At 41.8% G+C, this 22939-nt stretch overlaps 1 protein-coding gene across 4 annotated transcripts in view; it reads right to left on the bottom strand.

Moving 5' to 3' along the window:
* apba1a (amyloid beta (A4) precursor protein-binding, family A, member 1a) overlaps positions 1-22939 on the bottom strand; it is a 131024-nt gene that overhangs the window by 30816 nt on the left and 77269 nt on the right. For 3 of the 4 annotated variants that reach the window (XM_007892666.2, XM_007892667.2, XM_042332741.1), the window contains exons 5-7: positions 10837-10941; positions 8181-8220; positions 4734-4879 (exon numbers count right to left, since the gene is read on the bottom strand). The exons of the other annotated variant lie outside the window; for it this stretch is intronic. In XM_007892666.2, the coding sequence (XP_007890857.1) occupies positions 4734-4879; positions 8181-8220; positions 10837-10941 (291 nt within the window). The remainder of the gene's footprint in view (positions 1-4733; positions 4880-8180; positions 8221-10836; positions 10942-22939) is intronic. 4 annotated transcript variants of the gene reach the window in all.

Genomic DNA, 22939 nt, shown 5'->3' with positions numbered 1-22939 from the left:
CTAAAATTTCCTGAATTAAAAGCAAGCAATCCCTATTTGAATCAAATTCAATATCACTATGAACATCATGAATAAAAGGTGACTTTTTAACTATTAAAAACCCTCAACAAACACCCAATTTCTCCCCCAATGCACTGGAGATTATTTCTATAAAATGCGTTTCAGTTAAAATAGTGGGAGTTTAAAATCAAACATTTTTGTGACAATTATTCCTTTAAAGATTGTTGATGGGAATTATTTTGTATGCTGCAAAGAAATTTCAACCTTTCCCTTCCCCCAAAAAGGAATGATTTAGAGGGAACAAAATCTCGTCCATCTATCTGCAAGAGCAGTGTCCTCCAGAGCTGACTTAGATGAGGGCCCTTCTAGGTCTTCTGCACCAGCTCCATAATAATACAAATCACACTGTTCTTTGGGAAAATATGATTGTACTTGCATAAACTTTCAAAGAAGTTGCGAATTAAGAAGTAGTTTGTTATACCTGAGTAGCAACCTATCCTGGGGGAAATGTTATCAATTTGACACAGAATGGATCAGAGCCAAGATGATTATGCATGTAAACTGTGGTTAATGCTCAATGATAGCAATGATTGGTCATAGGCTTGCAAATGGCAGAACAATCAAGTCCACTCTTTTTTTAATGGGATGCGGAGGGGACAGTGTCAACAGTTGTAAACCCAAAGAACCATTTTATGAATTTTCTGCCCATGGTTACACAGATATGACTCTCTTTCTTGGTCTGTACACACACCATACCACGAACTTCAACTGAGGATTGATTCGGACAGTAAGCAAACCAAAATGAGGTTGACTGGCTGTACTAGGTTAAACAGTCAATCTCATCAATGAGATCTTCAAATTTTGGTTTTGATGAAGTTGGGCATTGGCCAATCACACAGTAGGATCCCTTCAATGGTCTAAGGCACTTTCGAAAACTCATGATATCCTCAAGTGCATTTTCACAACTTCAAATTAATGAAACCAAGTGAAGACTGAAATCTAGATTAAATCGGCTATCCTGTAATCAAGAAAGTATTATCATATATTCTAAAGTTTCCAACCAGCTTCACTGTAGTATCTCGGAATTATTAGCGCCATAGGAATTACAGTACCAAAGGCAGCTAGTCACCCCTTGAATCTTTATTGGGTCTTACTTTTACTTATATACTCTAATTCTAATTCTCTACTTTCCCTGTATTCTTTTACACTATTTTCATTTTTTTTAAAATTCCATTTCAATGTCCTCTCCACTGATAGGGTAAAGGTACATACACTCCAACGATTCATATGCAAATCTTATCTGGCCCATCAACAGAGTTAATTTGGTACAGGGTCCCAGCTCACTCACAGTCCACAGTAAACCTCAGACCCATCTACTTCCTTTCATGTGCAAGATACAATACTCTCAGAATGTGTCATTACAATGCCCAGTCAATTCACTTTACAGTATACTCTGTGAAGCGCTTTGAGAGGTCTCATGATAAGGCACTATATCAAATGCAAGGATTATTACTGTTATTATTATTATCAACAATGACCTGAGACCAGCCCCATTAATGGTCCTCTCACCTGCACTATTCCCTGCCAGTGGTTATAAAGTGGACGTCCTCATGTCAACTGTCAAATCCCAGTCACCAATTCTCGAACCGCACAATCCACCTTTACTTGGGCCTCGCACATTCATCACAATGGTCAATGGTTTGCTACAAATTGTGTGATTTCATTTCTTTGCCCTGTGCTTTCCTAGACTTCAGCAGGTGTCAAATTCATAGTCAACACACTCGACAGCAATTACCCATGAAGTGCTTTGAAATGTTTGGACCAGTTAAAGTGATATAACTAATGAAAGAATGAGTACAAAGCAACCCCATTAGTAAAGTGCCTCTGAGAAGGCGGGTGCCTTGTTGTCTTCAGCGCACATCCTAACTAGCTTCCAACTCGCTTCAAAATGGCCATCTTCCAGGTCATCAGGCTGTCATCCATATGACTTCCTGTGCACTGTGTATACATTATGTGCAGGAAATTCCTGTGTCATTTGGTGAGGAAGTGACATCGGCAGGGCTTTCGATGCAGAGCATTCATGTGCATTGTGTAGGATGTGATGTTGGTGGTGACTTGACCCACAACTCAGCCTATTTTTGCAATTTGTTATAACACAGGCATGAGACATTAGACCCAAACAACTGTGCTACAACAGGATTATAACAATTTTTGCAGCTGCGTTTCATAATCCTTGCATTTGATACAGCGCATTTTATGTCGGGAGAAAGTCTCAACGTGCTTCAATTTCATTATTATAATAAATGGTACTTTGCTACGTATTGGCAGCTAATCATGCTTCCCTGTTTCAGGGCCACATCCTTTTACTAAATACACATTCTACAAGGAATCACATTCCTGATTAGAAAAGTACTGTTTTAGTAAAAGGATGAGGGAAAAACATCAAACCTGTCGGGAAAATTGTAAGAGAACTGAACAACACATCTAAAAATAAAAATCCTAATAGTTCTGATATTTGATATCATGTCCTTTACATTAGGAGTACATTTCAAAGCGCTTCACAAGATTTGCTATAAAATGAAGTGACCTATTTTGTAGGCAGTCAATTCCACACAACAATGTCCCACAAATAGTCATGAAGTGAATGTCGAATTTTATTTGGGGAATTGTTGCCCAGGACACCGGGAGTAACAAATACTGTAGTAATAATAAAATAGAAATCCTTGCATTTGGTATAGTGTCTTTCCTGTTGGGAGAACATCCCATAAGTGCTTTACTGTGAATTAGAGTGACTATTTTTAGGCTCTCATAACAGCCCAATTGCAGACAGCAATGTCCCACAAACAAACAAACAAACATGGAGTGAATAACCAGTTTTATTTGGGGGGATTAATTCGCCATGGCACCAGAAGAAGCTCCCTTCTCTCCTCTATTACCGCTGTCGGATCTTTAACATCCAGTTGAACAGGCAGACAGGACCTCAAATTAACTAACATCTCATCTGATGAAGTTGGGCATTGGCCAATCACACAGTAGGATCCCTTCAATGGTCTAAGGCACTTTCGAAAACTCATGATATCCTCAAGTGCATTTTCACAACTTCAAATTAATGAAACCAAGTGAAGACTGAAATCTAGATTAAATCGGCTATCCTGTAATCAAGAAAGTATTATCATATATTCTAAAGTTTCCAACCAGCTTCACAACAATGCAGCGCTCCCCCAGCACTACACTGGAGTGTCAAGCCTAGACTGTGAGTTCCATGTCCCAACCTGGGGCTCGAATCTACAATCTTCTGATTCAGTGCTGTAACTAAGCTAAGGCTGACACAGATCCAGTTCAGTATTAGGAGAGGTAAAACCTCTCTCAGCGAACTAGCTACTCTCAGCGAAATAGATGCTCTTCCTGCAACGGGTTGAGATGACAGTAAGTCCACCGGTTTCGATTCGGATTTTACAATTAACATCAATAAAATTTTGGTCTTTAAGGAGCAAACATCAATCTGCCATCAGTTGCTGACAGACAACATAAGCAACTGGGAGCACTTTCTGGAAAGGAATAAATTAGTTACAGTTGGAGTGGGGGAGGAAAAATACCAAGAAGATATCGCAAGATAGAAAGCGGACTGCAGGTGTCAATTATCATGCACTGCTAAAACAAGCATCAAGCGTTATTATCTGAATCCCAGTATAATAACAATACAATAAAAATCCTTGCATTTGATATAGTGCCTTATCACATCTTCGAGACGTCTCAAAGCGCTTCACAGAATATACCGTAAAGTGAATTGACTGTATATTTTTGGGTGAAACGGGGCAGCCAATTGCACACTGTAGTGGCCCACAAATCGTGGATTAAGTGACCAAATTATTTTCATTTATTTTGAAGGAATCATTACCCCCGGAAAAGCGATCAGCCAATTGACTAACAACCGAGTTCCTACTTACTGCTAGGAAAACAGGTGTGTGGAGTAGGAAACTTGTCCAACGTTTCGCCCTGCCGGGAATCAAATCCGAGTCCTCTAGCTTGGGAGGCGAGTGCTCTAACCACTGAGCAACAGGACTCCTTGAAATTATAGTCTTCAATTCCAGAACACCTATCAATTTATTTTACAATATTTACATGGCAATGATTTCATTTATTTTTGTCTTCTTTCTCTCCTGCCCTACAATATGGCTCAGCCAGCACACCGAGCTGCAAAATTTACCAGGGAACAGAAATCCTATACTTTTACCAATGATAATAAACTGACTGCAGGGAGGTTACTGCAAACACAGAAGGAAAAAAACACTTTCAGTACATAATCTGTTTGGCAACTGAGATTTCAGGAGGAAACATATAATTTATCAAACACAGTACTGTACATCCAAAGAGACGTTTCAAAATTCAGAACACTGACCATTTTACAAAAGGAATTTACAAAATGTAGCAGGAGTGAATTGGAACAAGCAAGCAGAATAGTTAATCTGTCTCCAGAGCCTGCCATTTTTTGATACCTCAGACTGTACACGAGCAAAATAGCAACCCCATCATCTTTCCTCTTAAAACGTGTTAGGAATGAGGAGATTATCGAAGATTGCCTGACAGTGAAATCGGTGCCTGGACCAACTCGGAATGCCTCCTGAAGAGGGAACTGGAAATTTGCTTTTACCCGTTAGTAGCTAAAACCACAGATGACGGGATTGTCAAAAGAATGATTAACATGGGCCGCAAACAGCAGAGGGATTCATCACCTTGATCCTGCTCACTGCCTCCTGAGCCTGCATCATCCGGACATTCTTGGAAGGAGTTTTGTCTGAGAGTAGCTGGGTGGATCCCAGGTAATTGGCTGCAAAGATGATCCCATCAATAAGGTCCTCAGGGTCACAAGGTCCAGGAACTACGGAACAGAAAATAAAACCTCTCGTCAGCAGCAGCAGAAGTATCACTGGAAAGATTTTGGACAGATCATTTGAGACAAAAGATCATTTAACGTTTTGGTTACGCAATAAATAACTTGGAAGAATTTGGGCTGAGCTAACATTAGCAATCTGATAACAGACACACATTGCCAAGGACGGTAAATTCGGCAACCAGCAGAACTGTGTGAACTGCAAGTCAGTTAGTTACCCCTAAATGAACCTAGGACCTGAGGAGCCTCCTGACAGTTCCCAAAGGAAAATATACAAATAATCCCATGGTACATAGGATTTGTTATTTAATTACCAACAATTTCTTTACTGTTGACTTAATTATCAATTAATTCAATCCTGAATTTGATACTGTTGCTCCTAACCCTAAGTCAGGGATAGTTAATGGTGGAGTTAACCACTTTGTTGAAGCCATCTTATTCTGTTTGCCACTCTCATTCCTAGTGGAGGATGAGAGCCAGTAACAACATGACCATGTGCTTGGTGCAGCCTGAGTGGTGATTGTAACAAGATGGCTGGTGGTCCCGCCTCAAGACCCTTCTCTTCGACCATGCCATCGGCCACCTCCCTTCCCCTCCCCTCCCTTCTCCCCACTGACCCCAGCTCGGGTCTGAAATGCTGTACACTGTCCAGCGCCTTGGGACGTCCTCCTGACGTGAAAGGCGCTTTACAAATGTAATCTTGTTGTTGTTGTTGTGATCATAGAATCTTTCAACAGAGAAAAAGATCATTTGGCTAATCGTGCACGACTGTGCCCTACATTCCTTCAACAGCACATTGCCAGATAAGAGTGTCTGTATAAGTTCATGGTGAAATTGCATTCCTACCACAAACCTGACACTACAATGCACCACTGTTCTTCCCACCTCTTCCTCCAATTGCAAATTTGTGGTTTGGGAAATCTGAAGCAGCTAATGCCACAGTTTTAAAGGAACACCACCAGATTTATTTGTGAAAAAAATTACTAATTGCTTATGGCCCAGGAGCTCACTGGTAAGGGAGAAAAAAATGCCACTGCTTCTCTTTATTGCAACTCACTGGAGATGGAACATTGTTCTAACTTTCCACAAATGCTCTTCTTTATGGTATAAAAATATTGAGAGTTGTTAATTCTCATTATTCTCAAATTCTCTGAATACTTTTACAACTTTTATAACAAGTTGCCCAGTGAAATATCATCCCAGAATCCACGTCAGTATTAATGATGTCCGCTTGCAAAGGACAAGGGGAAAATAAGCAAGGTTATGGCTACAGCGCTGAAGAACAATATAAAGTGTGTTTAGTGGGCATAACAAAGAACTATGCAATATCAGTTGCAATTTAATAAAAAGATTCTGTTGGAATGCTAAACCCCTTATCTAGTTAGTGATTTACTGCAGAGCATTTAAATACAAGGGAAACAAGTTAATCTACCCACTAATGAGGAGTCCTAAAGCCATCTTCCAAGAACAAGGCAACCGCAGAGCTCAAACATGCAGATGGCTTGATTTTAAACATGCCGTGATTGTAACAATACGCTCCACACTGAATGACTTCCGCCCTGTAACATTTTAACCTTACATTATTGAAGTATGCTAAAGATTTACTGCATTTCTAGTTAAAGTGCTGCAGTTCACCGTGAGCAATCTGGCAGTGCTAATAGGGACCATTTGAAAGGGATAAGAATACAAACCCTAATGTTAAACTGGGGTCTGAACCTTGTTTTCCAAGAGTGGACGAGGTGCGGCAGCTATCAATTAGACCACTAGATCAAAGCAATTGATGGTGACAAGATACTCTATCACTAGAGTCAGACAAGCTAGTGAGGGCACTCTCCCTTATGGAACAGCCCCAGCTGCGTGGGGGCGGGGGAAGGGTAAGAGGGGGCAGTGGTCAGGTGTCAAGAAGAGCTGAGTGGGGATCATTTTATTCCCGAAAGTAAGGAGAGGAATAAAAAATGGTGCTGCAGGAGGGAATTGTGCCTTCAGCGGGCAGTACATGCCGGCCAGCTTGCAGGATGTTGCTCTGGAGTGCTGGAAGCCGATCACGGAGTCCACAAAAGTGGGGGCTGTCATATTGGCTGTAACCACCAGGTTTCACCAATAGTAACTCTGAGACTCTATTAACAAATCCCGTTGCAAACCAACGCTTTGCAGAACCACCAACTCCATGTCTTCCAACAAGTGCTGAATTCTGACCCACTTCCACTTCTAACCCACATGAGATTCACAGAAATCAGAAGATCTCAGATAGTTAGCAACTCTTCAAGAGCTAAGGATCACTTTCAGTCGCCGATACCTCTTATGTTCCCTGACTTGTTTTAAATATGTTCACCCCAAATGTCTATCTTACACAAAACAACACCCTACTCCCCGCCCACCCCCCCACCCAAGCATGTCATTCACCCTTGGCAGATGCCTGATGACTGTGATGGATTACAGGCCGGGAACATGGTCCCAATATACCTGCATGGGCTCAGTGTGCCCATGTAAATCATGGCTATCTAGATGGACAAGGGCTGCGTTCTCAGGGTTCTGATTCCCTTCTGTTAATCCTTCCCACTTTCAGATTTATTTTTCTGAGAGGCACACTCTTACTTTCATTCCTGTGCACCATGTTGACAGAAACAATTATTTTGGGCACAAGGGCATTCCTAAATTATTATAAAGATTGCAAAAAAAAGTATTTGATTTTCCCTCCTGCCGTTGTATTCAATAGAGGGGCATACCACTTGCTCCCAGGCCTGTGTCTGCCAATGTTACTCTTGAGCCAGGAGTTTGAAGGTGCTCATTGATGAATTTATATGAGTCTTTGCACTGTATGGGCGCGTGTCTGTGTGTGGAGAGGGTGTGTCTTTCGAGGGGAGGTGGTAACAAAGTAAGAGGAAGATGTACATTGCACTTGTTCTGTGCCTCAGCCTCCAACAGCGAAGCCAAGACAGAGTGACATGCCACACAGGGAAAATGCAAGCACCCTGTGGTCTACCAATCTGCACTACTGTAAGGCCGGAGTCCCAATAAGCTGTGCCACTGTTATTGACAAACCAATTGCCATTCTTATTGGCGACTTCAAGCCAATGCACAACTCACGAATCGTAAAAGAAAAATCACGTTTCTAAAGTATGTGTTACAAAACCTGTGTTGTGCTTCTAAAGAGCAATTTAAAATCATCTGCTGATACAACTTTAAAAATTAAACCCGATAAAGAATTATTTGCCAGAAAAGATAGTGCTAACTGGAGTCAAACACTGCTGAAATTACTTTGAAAAAAGAAGCCTGAAAAAGCTCTTACCTTCGACATAGGTTGGAAATGAAGCCAAACTTTTTCTGGACTGAAATTAAGACAAACACTGCTTCAGACACCACACCACATGCGAAACGTAAATCAGCCAGTCAGTACCACAAGCATTGTATTCAGCATGCTGGTAGCCAAACCCGTGCAACATTAGAAATCTCTTTGTTTTCACAGAATAATAACCTCACTGATTAAAGAGGCATTTGCAAAATTTGCACTTCCGGGAAACTGGGCCACTAAAGTACTGAATACTAACCCACTTCCACTTCTAACCCACATGAGATTCACTGAAAGATCTCAGATAGTTAGCAACTCTTCAGAAGCTATGGATAACTTTCAGTCAACGATGGTTAAACGATGGTATTTGCATTCAAATGCGGTCTGCAGCCTAGCGCAACCGGCCGCTGCTGTTGTGTCAAGTTACCAGCAATGGATTAATTGAGCTGAATGGCCCATTTCTGTGCCATATCATGATATGGAAGTGAGTATTCTAGCTTCAAAATGTACAGATCACAAAGACACCAGCTCCATTCAAATAGCTCCCCAGTCAGAATATCCTTCACAATATGTGAAATGACCAGATGTAAAACTTTAATGTCTCTTCAATTTTTGTCCAATCACAGAATGAAAGTACTACGTCCTCCCAGCCCCCTTAAAATATACATCGCATTCCAAACACCAGATACAAATTCAGCAATTGCCTCCTGAATCGAGTCTAACAAACGTTTCACAAAGGTTCCTACGGTGCTTCTCCATCCACGTCTAACTGAGTAAGAGTTTGAATGCACATGTAGAAATATCAAAAAAAGTTAGCCTTGTAAAAGCACTGGTTAGTTCGCTCATCATTATGACAAGGTCACACATTAGATTACGCTCTGGGATCTGTAAAATGATGCAGGAGTTAGTGAAAGCAAGGTTAGGGTAAGATGTTGGATAGGCTTTTTTTTGCAGTACATACAAGCCGATGAACAAGGCTTGTTACAGACTGTGATCATTTATTGCTCGTAGTGAGATTTGACTCTTGCAATAACACAATCAGGTTTCAGTGAAACAACCAATAAAACCACCGGTGGAAATACCTCCATTGGAAAACGGGGTGAAAAATGTTCAACAGTACAGGGAACTTATTGCTGTAAACTCGTGACTTCCATTTTATAGATTAAAAAGAAAAAAACATAAAAAATGATGGAAATGTGCAGCAGGTGGGTCAACATCTGAACGAGGACATCACATTTTGCTTTCAGGTAAGTACCCCTGCTTCGAAGCTCTGACTGATGCGTAAAACGGTTTCAGATGCCGGATGACTTTCTGTGTTTTTCATAGCATTTTCAGGTTCTGATTTGGTGTCAGTGTAATACAGAAAGTTCCTCCCCCCCAGCTCCCAATTTCTGGGGCTCTCTCGTGCTCCTCATGCCACATGCCCTTTCCCCATCTTTGCACCAACTATTTGTCATCTGCAGCATCAAGTCTATGGGCCCTTCGGTCACTCCTTCCCATCTATGTATCTTTGTCTTCGATCCAGCTGCAGCTGATGCTATAAGCCGGTAGGTACGACACAAATACACACAACTTATAGGTCTTCACTTGCAGAAGTCCAGAAGTATACATTGGTTGGAGTTATACTTCCTGATCCACATCAAATTGGGGCCATGAAAGCAAACACGATTCCTTTATTTCAACGTTATTAAACAGCCAAACACATGAATGAACAACATTAAAACATAGATTATTGAATATTCCCCTGTGGTTCAATGAACATCGTGGGAACCTTCACTGACCTGCAGGGCAGTACGGTGTCAGACACCACACTACGCTGGACGCTAATCGCACTGCTCCTGAGTACAGCTCCTCCAACTGGTGTCAGGAGGAGGGGGTCTGGCTCCACGCCCAATTTGTACTCCATTGGCATCAAATGGCTGACTCAGTCCTGGTGATTCACTGCCACACGTACAGTATAAATGAAGTATGAGGGGGCACTCCATAAGAAGGCGTGATCATTTGCAAGAGTTAGCAAGAGCTCTAACTTCATCCTCCCATCCTCTGCGTACATTTTGTAGAGGTATTTGGATGGCAAGTAATTTGAAAAGGCAAAACCGGTTTAAAAATGCTCGGGGGACAGTCAATCCTCAAACTACAGGGGTCGAAACATACGGAAATCCAACCCCTCAATATTATTCGATGTGCCTGTCAAGAACATGGTACAGATTTCCATCTGCATTTATTAATATGAAAAAAACATGAACACGCACCCAATCGTTGCAGGATAAAATCCTACAACAAACAAAATAAATTAAAATTGACATTGCTGATCAAAACCAATATTTAAATTCTGGTTGCCATCCTTCCATTATCACCCCGTGGTGAATCTCACTTTACCACTCACATGCACGACAAACAGGAACACTTGCACTTGTTCTGCAATAAACGTTCACAAAAGCTATTCCAAGAATTGATCGATAGGAAACTCTTCTTGCACTGAAGCTTAACTTTAATTTGTAACACAGACTATCAGGAAATGGAATTGCTTAAAGTCCAGTTATCCCGTTGCGGAACACACATAGTGCGATAAATTATTTCTGTTAGAGGTAAAGGCTATAGAGCTCGGGGGGGAGTGGGGAAGAGGAGGAACAAAACCTGGCAATACAGTGCGTACCTCTCGATTTGCTGATGTTTCTGCTGTATCATTTATGTCGGACTGATGCGACCGCACAGATGACTCTGCACCCTGGGGTGAAGAGGAGCCAGGTGATGGAGATTGCTAAAGACAGGGGGGAAAAAATATTGTCAAAGCTGAGTCATGGTGCTACTACGTACTGAGGGCAAATCACTCCAGACCAAACGATTCAGCTCGTAACACTGTGGGCAATGAGGGGAAATTTACTGTAGTTTATAATAGCACAAAAACATTCCTGTTACCTTGCAAACTACATGCAGGGAGGATTGGGGTGGGGGTGAGGGAGGAAAGAGGGGTACAAATGGAGGCCAGGCAGAAAACAAGTCACATAAGAGCACTGTATAAAATACCAGTTCTAATCAGACCTAGATTTTGAATTATCCAACACGAACACAATACATTTTTCAAACACAGCAGTCAGTACTTCCCAAGTATTGGGAGTTTTATTTGTGAGGCAAATGTGGATCACATGGCTATTGTGATTTACAAATCTAATACAGGCTGCGAGTGCTGGAATCCTGCGTCAGATAGTCAGGAGCCGAAAGCCATCAGTAAACGTCAGTGGGTCACAGCAGAGGGACAGAGGGCAAGAATGGCCCAGCGACGCCTTCCTCACCAGGACATCTCCAACTTTAGCAGGAACGTTTAAAACTGGCGGAGCCAAACAAAACCACACACAGCAAACACAACATCTAAATCCTGCAATATTCAGCTCAGGTTTCCTCTAATCCAGGCACCCTGACAAACCTCCTTATCTCGATAATCTACTTGATACATCCAGAAGTTCTCCATTCTGTGAGAAGCGAGCCAATGTTTTTTATTCTTGCCCTTTGTTGATCGTCTGCCCGCTTGCTCGGTGCTGCTGCTCCTGTCCTCCCTGGCTTTAGCTGATCTACACAGCTCACTGGACCAGTCGGCAGCTATCTGGTGTCATGATGCACTCAGTTCTTACAATGCAGTGTGTAATGGGAGAAGGCTGACCTGTCTGGTTTCATATCACCGAGATTTTGCCGCTCACACATTAACCCCCACTCCCTGCACTCACTTCAAATGCCCATGACTCCTCCAAAACTCAACACTATCGCCATGAAACAATATCTGCTGCACAAGAACAAAAGGATCTTTTCGACAGGCCTTGTTCATTTCCTCAGAGGGTACCACTCCACAATAACACCAAACACTAGCAGATACAGAGTTACAGTATAGCCCTGTGTGGGTTACCCTTGGACTCCCTGTGTGAGAAGATCAGACAGAAACACCAGAACCATTTGCACTTACAAAGCTGATTCTCAAAATGTATTCTTCGTAAACTTTGTATTGTTCAGGACAGGATGTGAACAGAGCAGTAACCCTCGTGGATAAAACAACATTTTGACCTTTTTGTTTAGAATCCACTCAAATCATCTTCCATTCGCCTCTTGGATGATGTGGTTCATGACCACGGGGGTAGGTGCAGTTCTATGGGATCCAGACCTCGCCTGCCTGGCTATTCATGACATGTCAGCATGAACATTGAGCCCTGGCAGACTATTCTAACATGGGAAACATCACAGCCAAGGCCAATCCTACCCTTGCCCTATGTCCATACGCACTCTCTTTCAGAGAATTATGGCCAGTGGTCAGGAGCAGGAAACCTGCCTCATTTCCCCTAAACCAGAGACGGTTGAAGCCAAATGTAACAACAACAATAACAACAACATCCTGCATTTATATAGCGCCCTTCATGATGGGCAACACCTTGGAGCGCTTAACAGTGGCGGAGACTGACGCCGACCCGGGGGGAGGGATGAGGTGACCGTAAGCATGGTCGAAGAGGAAAGCCTTCAGTCGTGATCTAAAAGATGAAAAGGAGGGGGCAAGGTGGAGGATTTGGAGTAAGAGTTCCAAAGCTTCGGGGTGTAGTGGCTGAAAGCAGGCCATCGATGGTGGAGCGGAGGAGACGAGGGACAAGTAGGAGACCAGAGCCAGCTGAGAGGAGGCGGGGAGTGGAGAGAAAGCAGGTCAAAAAAGGAGGGAGGTGTCAAAGTATGAAGGGATCTGTAGACGAATGAAAGGATCTTGAAATCGATTTGTTCTGTGATAGGACGCCAGTGGAGCCTGGTTAGAAGTGGTGTGATGGGGGCGCAGTGTTTACTACGGGTGATTATGTGGGCTAACATGGGAGGCATTACAGCCAAGCCCAATCCTATCCTTATCTGACATCTACACACACTCACTTTCAGAGGATTCTGGCCAGCGAGCAGGAAACCTGGCTGAGCTCACTTTCCTAGCCCAGGAGAACAAAAGCCAATTGTAACATCACGACCACTGCTCCAGCTGAGCTCACCAAACACAACAGCCTCTCTTCTAAGTGGGTAAGCTGGCAGCCACACAGTTAAAGTAAAGCTCTGTGTGGGTTACCCTTGGTCTCTATAATTGGATACGACAAGGTGTGCAAATTGGCTGCATATTCTGGATTAATAATGTATTTGTACTTGACCTGAAAGACCAGTTCTGTTTTTCTGAAATGTGTTAAATTGTGTCAGGAAATTCAATAGGGAATACGCTAGCTATTTGGAGATAACATTGATTGAGGGGTATGCAAGATAAGAGTTACATAGATTTGTAAATGTGAGAGTAAATGTAGCATTATTTTGTCTTACTATGGGCAGGCCCATTGGGCCACAATTGCTTTTTCCATTACCAAATGTGTTCCTATGTCTCTCAGCTTCTCTCAGTAAAAGTACGAGGACATTTCCTCTTCTCCCTTCCCCGCCACCACCTCCCAACCAAAATAACTATTTTAATTAATCAGTCACAGAGCTACAGTCTTCTTTCGTAGTTTAATACACATTATTTTGGAACAAACTTCAGTTCCTCAGGTTGGAGGCCAGACCATATTTAATTTCATTCTACTCTGTTCAGGTGAACAGACACCTCTTCAATTATTTAAGCTGCAGTCCAAAATCGGTAATCACCATAAATTAATCATATGATGGAAAATGTACAGTACGAAGCACAAAGACAATTTGTGAATACCAGTTAATATAACTAAAGCAAGTAGACAATGATGAGGTCCCGTCTGTTCGCAAAGAGAAGGGAGTTTCTCCGGGTGTCCTTGTCGACAATCCCCCAAATAAAATTGATCAATCTCTTCATGACTGATATGGAACATTGCTGTGTACAAATTGGTTGCCGTGTTCACCTACAAAATACACTTTATAGTATATCCTGTGAAGCACGTTTTGATGTCTCAATGATGTGATAAGACACTATATCAAATGCAATTATTATTAATTATTATTATAATTTCTAAATGTCCTTTTAAAGAGAGCTCATTTTTAATTTAACTTATTGATAGGAATAATCTTGGATAACGTCTCTAAGGCTTTCGTGACATTGGTGGTGTCCCACAGCATATTGTTTAGACCATTCGCCTCACAAACGACAGGACCTGGATTTGATTCCCAGGCAGAGCGAAACGTTAGGCAAGTTTCCTTACTCCACATGCCTGTTTATCCAGCAGTAAGTAGGAACCTGTTTGTTAGTCGATTGGTAGATCACTTTTCCTGGGGTAATAATCGCTTCAAAAAATTAAAAATAATAATAATTTGGTCACTCAATCTACGACAGTGCTGTGAAGCTAGGAGACAACAACAACAAATTACACTTTTATAGCACCCTTCACATTGGAAAGACGTCCCAGGTCTTCTTGAAGATGGGATAAGACACTCTATCAAATGCAAGGATTATTATTATATATATTATATATAATCTGGAAAAATTGAGGCAGAAGTTTAGAAATACCCTTATCCCCATATCCCTTAATACCCTGCAAAAGGTATTAAGGGATATGGGGATAAGGCAGGGTTAGGTTATTAGCTGGAGATAGATTAGAAGATCAGACATGATTGAATGGCGGGGCAGGCTCGAAGGGCCAAATGGCCTACTCCTGCTCCTACACGTTATGTTATGTTGCCCCATTCTGAATTTGAAGGCAACAGTCAAGAAGCTAAGACCATGAGAAATGTTCTACTTCAGGTTCTCCAGTTACACTACAAGTGCCAGCAGTCTCTCAGGTTGCTGCAGCCTGGTTTGACCTGCAGCACCCTCTATATTAAATTTGAGAGAGCTGGCAATAGGTTTCATGGAAATTTTGACTTTTCCATGACCTTAAAGGATATGTGTAAGCAATATTAATAAGCACAAAAAGTGTACACATTTGCTTTGAAAAAAAAAGGCTTTGTTAAGTACAGTCTCTGCAATTGCATTTGGAGAACTAAGTAAGTATTAAATAACCTCATAGCCTCAAGAGGAAGACAGTATGTCATAGGTAGCATTGTTATTGCTAATTACTTTTCCTGATCTCTTCATAGCACATAACATATTCTCTTCGTAAGCAGTAATTCATAACACAGTCACATAATTGTCAACATTCATTCTGTAAATCCTCCACAGCTTTCTTGACAGAATGAACCAGTTTACATTTTTTAATCATTATCTTAAAGGTATACAACCTGCTTTGTGCCTTGTTGGCTTTCTTATTATGTTGGTATTTCTGAAATTCAGCCTTAATTTCGAAGCCAGTTTTTCTGACTGAATTCCACTGTGGGATAAAAGGACCATCTCAAATGTTAGGATGGTCGATGGTTTTAGGGCTAAGACCGTGAGATATTTCAGGCCTCTGGTAATTTAGCACATGTCAACCAGGGGAAAAAGACATGTTCTATGGCAAGCCTTTACTACTATTATCAAAATGACCAGTTTTGTTCAGTAAAGGCAGCGGAGAAGATGTAAATGCAAAGAGAATAGTGGAAGGATAAAATGAATACTAAACTGGAGAGAGTAGGTTAGAGGGAAAATGAAAATCATGAGCAAAAACTATGATAAAGACATGAAGAATAGGTTTTAAAACAGGTATGTAACCAAATGATGCTACTACTACTTACTGAAGAGATTCAGTGCCTGCATACATCAAGTGAATAGCAAAATGCTGAGAATACAAGGAGTGTAGTTAGAGGACAGGTAGAGGCCAGGTACATCAGCATGATCAGAGACTCCAGCATACAGTGTACCATTACAGCTAGATTCACTTAGCTATGCAATCACCATGGGAATTGAGCACAGCATTGCAGTGAGACTGGACACCTAGAGGTCATTTCTTTGTCATGCAGTTTAACATCAGAGGCAAGTGTGATCTGAAGCAATGTGTTGCAGTATGTGACGATCTGCTCCAGGTCACAGTGTGTGACAATCTGCCCCAGGTCGCAATATACAATCGTAATTCTCCAGGAAACAAAGAATCACAAGACAAACAGCCACACAACTCGCACACCAATATCCAAGGATGTGTGTCAGCCTAGCTCAGTGGTAGCGCTCTTGTCTTGTCTCGAGTCAGAAGATTGTGGGTTCAAGCCCCAAATCGGGACTTGGAATCACAAAATCGAAAATGACACTCCAATGCATGGGGGTGGGGTGGGGTGTGGTGGGTGTTGAGTGCCCAAATTATTATTTTTTTCTTGAGGGATTATTATCAGGCGTGTGGAGTAAGGAAACTCGCCCAAGGGAATCGAACCAGTTGTCTCGCTTGCGAGGCGAGTGCTCTAACCAATGAGCTACAGAGAATTGGTCACTCACTCCGTGGTTGTTTGTGGGACATTGCTGAGCGTTTCACCCACAAAATACACAGTCAATCCACTTTACAGTATGGATTATTATTAAGGAAATCTGCAGGCTTTCCAGATGGCTCCATCATAACAGCAGGAAAGCTGCTGGCAGATAACAGATGACAAAGAATTCAGAAAAGCGCTCAGACTCAGACTTCAGAGATTGAGTGGGTATTCTTTATTCATCGGTTCTTATGAGAGAGAAGGGAGGGAGGGAGTCAAGCAAAAGTCTTCAGAAAAGGTTCTGCAACAACAACAATAAAAAGTTACAGCCCTTGGTTCTTTCCAACACAAGGGAATTCTCCACCCAGGATGCAAGACAGTGAAAGAAAATGCGTCTGAAGATTTATGTTTGGTCTGAGATCCTAACTTGGGGATTGTTGTTAGAAAAAGTATTTTCAGTTTTCCTTTTCTACATTTGCACTTTCTCAATGCATAGCAATAAATCATGCAGATCGGTAGAGATTGGGAATTCAATTTTAACTTAATTTTATTTAGGATGTTCCAACGCAATAGTAAATTAGAAGCCTTATTGCATGAAAAGGTTTATTTATTCCATTAAACTCCATCTGTTACCCTTAAAATGATACTAATCCTTGAATTAATATAGCGCCTTATCATGTCATTGAGACATCTCAATGAACTTCACAGGATATACAGTAAAGTGTATTGACTGTGAGTGAAATGCAGCAGCCAGTTGCACACAGCAGTGTGCCCACAAACAATCATAGAGTGAATGACTAATTTTATCTGGAGGATTGATGGCAGGACCCTAGGAGAAACTCCCTTCTCTTTTCAAACAAAACAGTTGCCACCACTGGCTTAGACCATGAGCTGGAATTAAAAGTATAGTATAAGAAGTATACTTAACATTGAACCAAACTGACTTCTCCCCTGTAATGTATTTGTATCATTGCACCAAATAAGCCCAAGGCTAAAACAGGGTCCGGGCTCGGCTATGGTTTATGGAGCAAATATAGTGAGGGGAAGGGGATAAATGTGATGCATTACAAATAATTAACATTGATTTGGAAGTCAATGTGAACGTTTAGATCTATCAACAGTCTTGACACAAATAATTGGTTGGCAGAGGGGAAAGCGAGAGGAAAACCTGATCAGAGGAGTGGAAACAGCCCAGGTAAAGTGGCTGGAATATGCACCAGCCTTGGAATTTCTGATAATCAAACCAAGTTATTTCTCAATAAACTTGCAAAAGTTTACACCACCACAAACATCCATCCTACAATGGGAAATGCAAGTATTCTTCCTGAAACTGAAATTCATTGTAATTGAATACATGGATAGGCACTGTCCCCGGTCAGCCCAGATTTGATTGTCTACAGAGCATATTAAATTAAGAGAAAAGTAAGACGCAACGGAATGCCTTCAAAGCAGTCATGCAGTCTAAGATGAGGTTTCGGAGACCATGCAAAATGGTTAATGCTTCACTTTGCGGCTTATGCAATCATCACAATCTCTTGATTAAATTACTGCCTCGTAATCATTCCCGAGCCCAAGTCAGTGGTTCTGTATTTCCACTGATATTAATTAAGTTCTATCACACAGCCAGACTCGTGACTCTACCAGGTCAGTTCCTCAGTTAATTGCGGTTCTGCAATAATAAATATTTAACATTTGCTTTTATTTGCATCGCAAAAATGTTCTAAGTGAATAAACCTTGGTAACCTCATCCTCAAGTTCTTTTTAATAACGAATGTAACCTGCACTTATTACATGTGCATTTTTTTTAAAATCCACATCTTAAATTGTAATCTTCATTGAACCAACTCAAATAAAAATACAGCAGTTTATTTCTTTTTTTTATTGGAGTCCTGCAGTGTATTAGTTAGAACACTCGCTTCGCAAGCGAGAGGACCCGGGTTCAATTCCCAGGCAGAGCAAAATCTTAAGCAAGTTTCCTTACTCCACATGATTCCGTTTAGCTAGCAGTAAGTAAGAACCAAGGTTGTTAGTCGAATGGCGGATCGCTTTCTGGTGGTAATCACCCCTTCAAAAAATAAATTAATAAATAATTTGGTTACTCAATCCAAGACTTGTTTGTGGGCCACTGCTGTGTACGTTTTGCCAACAAAATACACTTTATACACTTTAACAACGAACAACAACAACAAATTACGTGTATAGCGCCTTTCACGCCAGGAGGACATTCCAAGATGCTGGACAGTCAGGGATCTGCACCTGAGCTGGTGGTTGGGATCAGGAGGGGCAGGGGGGTTAGTTGTAGGAGGGTGACTGAAGGCACGGTTGAGGGAGCGGACTGGTTGGTAGGAAGGAATTAGGGAGGAACAAGACCTTGGAGGGCTTTGAAAGTGAGGACCAGGATCTTGAACTGTAACCCGAGTGATGGGGAGCCAGTGGAGGCGGGGGAGGATGGAGGTGATAGAGTTGCAGAGCCTGGTTGGAAGAGAGCATGGGCTGCAGTTCTGAATAATCTGCAGCCTGTGGAGGAAGGAGTTGGGGAGACCGTCAAGCAGGGAGTTTACGCAGTCAAGCCTGGATATGATGAAGGTGTGGATGAAGGTCTCGGCAGCCTGAGGTGAGAGACAGTGGCGGAGCAATTTGTGGAGATGGGGAAAGGCAGAGCAGGTCATGATGGGTCACTTTACAATATATTCCGTGAATCGCTTTAAGACATCTCAATGATGTGATAAGGTGCTATATTAAATGCAAGGATACTTGTTATTATATGCCTCTTACGGTTGTCCTGGGTACACTACCATATCCGTTCTTCATCTATAATTCACTCTGGATATGTGCAGTGCTTCCCTCCATCTTCAGGTCAAAAGGCTCCAGTGCAAGACCTGAGCACCACCTGGTCACTGGATTACCACATACAGGGCCTCACCTGGAAGGACGTTCCTGAGATCCCCTGCACCACAGCACCACCTCCAGGCAAGCTTCACCACAAGCACACCCCACCTGCACTTGAACCCTTAATCCTCTGCGTGTCAGCAGCCCCTTGTAACAACAGAGTGAAGATTGATGCCTCAACCTCAGTGTGGGAGTTACACTGGCTGTAGGCTGGGCCGCTCCACCCTGAACTGAAGCTTTGCGGGCCATTTGATGCACTTGCTCGAGCACCTTCATCAGGCAAAACGATGCAAAGCAAGACAAACCCAATATTTGCAGGACCTCCTAGAGTAACCCTATTTTTAGACCAAATTCTGAGACGCATATATAAAAAATTGAACGCACTACAATTGTTGATGCTGACAGTTAGTGGGGATGCTTGTTGGATTAATGGCTGTATTTCTCTGAGGAGTGTATCCGTTCTAGAATTTTATTGTTCTTGCTCAGTTTGTTGCTGAACTTAAGATGGGGCAAATCTAGCCAGTGACACAATACCTCATCTAGAAATCAAGAGAAATATGGTCATCCTATCCTAGGTCAGGAAGTGGACAGATCCCTCTGCTTCCAAGCTCTATCATTACTGACCATTAGGAGGGGGGCAAGAATTGCAAGTTGTGGAGAGGGAAAGCAGGGGGGAATGGGGGGAGAAGGGAGCGACGAAAAAGTTCCTTTGAATTCTTTCTCCCTTATTGTGGGATGCACCTGACCTCCTCTCTGCCTCCTGCGTCCAGCACAGCTTACTGTAAAGAGGGAATGGCAAATGTGAACAAATCTGTGTCTCACTGCTACACATCTCCCTTCACAAGGACTGGAACTGACATCAGGAACGAGAGTATGGCTGTGTGATACGAAACTGGGACTTGGTGACAACTCTGCCACAGTGCTAAAATGTTGTGCGTCTGAAATCGGGTTGCACCCAAGCCTGGCTAAACTCTCCTTTGTTTCCAATTCAGCAGCTGATTGTAACTATGCCTCAAGGCTAGCGACAACAGGCCAGCAGCTGATCAGGTCTGACCACCAAGGTTATTCAATATGCGTGGGGTTAGAAATTCCACCAGGGTCTAGATTTACTCTACAGTAAACCTCACACAAATTACATCAGTTGGGACCATACATTTAATATGACTACGCAAAGTATGAGTTATGTCAAAATTACATAGAGTATAAACTCTTGGACAGGACTTGGGCAGATATACAACTTAGGTGATTATACAAGTTATATACATCAGACTTAAGCAAGTTTTACTGTATTTTCTTAAGTGTTTCAGAGCATCTGGAATTTGGCAAATTCTTGAATCCAGTCTCAATTTTGAAGTTGGTTCTCTTTAGTTTCATTTAAGAACTGCAGAAAAATGGCTTCAAAGTATTAAGAATTTGACAATTTCAGCATGTTTGAAATGGTAAAAAAAAATTAAACCTAGATCGAGGTGGAATCCTTCTCCTCCCCTTCCACCATAATATTTCCAGTTCAATCTATGAACAAGTTATAGAACAATAAAAATTACAAGACAAAGGGAGGTCATTCCGCCCATTGAAGCCATCTACTTCAAACTCAATTCCCTGCTCCATTCCCATAACCATTACATTGTTTCTCTTCAATTACTCTTCTAATTTCTTTTTAAATTATGTTACGGTCTCAGCCTCAATAGTTACTTATGGCAAAGCATTCCATGTTCTCAGCATGTGAAAAAAATTGATTCTAACTCAGTCCCTCAAATATTATAGCAGCAGCCATGGGTGTATGTACACCAGTACTGACCAATTTACAGTAACAACAAGCGAGAATAATCTTTCACTCTTTATACTCTCAAGCCTTTTCGTACTACAATGTTTCTGCTTAAAACCAGAGTACAGAGTAAAACCAGTATGTGGAGTCCTGTAGCTCAGTGGTTAGAGCACTCGCTTTGCACCTGAGAGACCCGAGTTCAATTCCAGGCAGGGCGAAACCTTGGGCAAGTTTCCTTACTCCACACAGAGCCTAATAATAATCCCTCCAAAAAACCAAAACAATAATAAATTGGTCATTTTCAATCCATGACTGTTTGTGGGTCACTGCTGTGCGCAATTGGCTGCCGCGTTTGCCCACAAATATACAGTCAATTCACTTTACAGTATATTCTGTGAAGCGCTTTGGGCCGTCTAGAAGACGTGAAAAGCACTATATCAAATGCAAGGATTATTATTATTATTACAAAGTTCATAACTTGTACAGAGTTCCTCAAGGTTATCCGTCCCTGACATCCACGGCAAAGCAACCAGAGGTGAGAACACAGTCATTGCCTACACTCTAGGACTCCTCCTAAATTATATCAGATCTGTTGGCTCCGTGTAGCTGAAGTATTCTGACGACCCCCACCTCTCTGTTCCAGTGAAAATAGTCCTGAGTCGTCAAGCCTATCCTCACAACTATCTCCATTGCCATTGATAAAATCCACAGGAACTCGATTGATTCAGACTGCAACACTTCATTCAGAAGCTTGGGTTCCCATAGACAGAAACTTGCACTACAACAACAAAAAATTGCATTTATATAGTGCTCCTTATATTGGGAGGACATCCCAAGCCGCAGGACACTAATATAGGGTAACCAAATTTTGTGATACTGTTATAATGTCTAATAATGTTTTTTTTAGATAATAGGGTAGATATCATAACTTTTTGGTCACCCTGTATAAGTAATATTATATAATAACAATTATTATTTACAAAATAATTAAATCAATTTAAAGCGATTAAATAGTTTAAAAAATAAATAAAAGTAATATAACAAGTATTTATAGGTAATACAGCTCTGAGGTTGTGAATTGGTTGACAACTTTGAACAAAAATATGGGTAAAATATACAGCAAAGCACAATCTGTGCTGAGTTGGTACCTCTCAGTCCAGCAGAGATTGAGGTGCTACTATCTTTGGTGCCCTCATTCTGGAGGGAGAAAAGGGAGAGCTAAATTACCCAGGGCTCCAGCTTCCAATGGCTCTCCAGTGATCTCCTGAGGCAAAGTGCATGTCAGAAGGTGTAAGGTGAGGACAGGGTCGGGTTCAACTGCGATGCCCCCCCAAAACTGAATAGCCTGCTGACCTGACACTCATCGTCCAACCTCACACAGAAAGAATGACTGGGCAGAGAGCTGGAGCGCTTCTTGTACCATACTCCATTAAGATTGTGTCTTCAGGAGAGAAAACATTGCAAGAGAAAAAGCAAGAAAAGAGGCATATGTTACTGCTTCAAAACTGAGTACAAACACGCATAAGTCCCACAAAATACACACAGTTACACCACTTTACAGTGTACCCTGTGAAGTGCTTTGAGACATCTCCATGACGTGATAAGGCGCTATATCAAATGCAAGGATTATTATTTATCATTAAGGGTCTTGCAAAGGTTTACAAGGTTATCTAGGTCGAACAATACAATATCGAGACTTAACAACCAAATGCAAGGATTATTTATTTGACGCACACTGGCACTTGGTGCTGGGAAAATGACAGGTGAGAGGAGGCATCCCAGATAAATGCGTTAAATGCAAATCTTCCAATAATTTTCAACTGGAAACAAAAATGGAAGA

Source organism: Callorhinchus milii, unplaced genomic scaffold (assembly GCF_018977255.1).
Source record: "Callorhinchus milii isolate IMCB2004 unplaced genomic scaffold, IMCB_Cmil_1.0 Scaffold1, whole genome shotgun sequence".
NCBI lineage: Eukaryota > Metazoa > Chordata > Chondrichthyes > Chimaeriformes > Callorhinchidae > Callorhinchus > Callorhinchus milii.
This window is presented reverse-complemented; position numbering and strand designations above follow the sequence as displayed.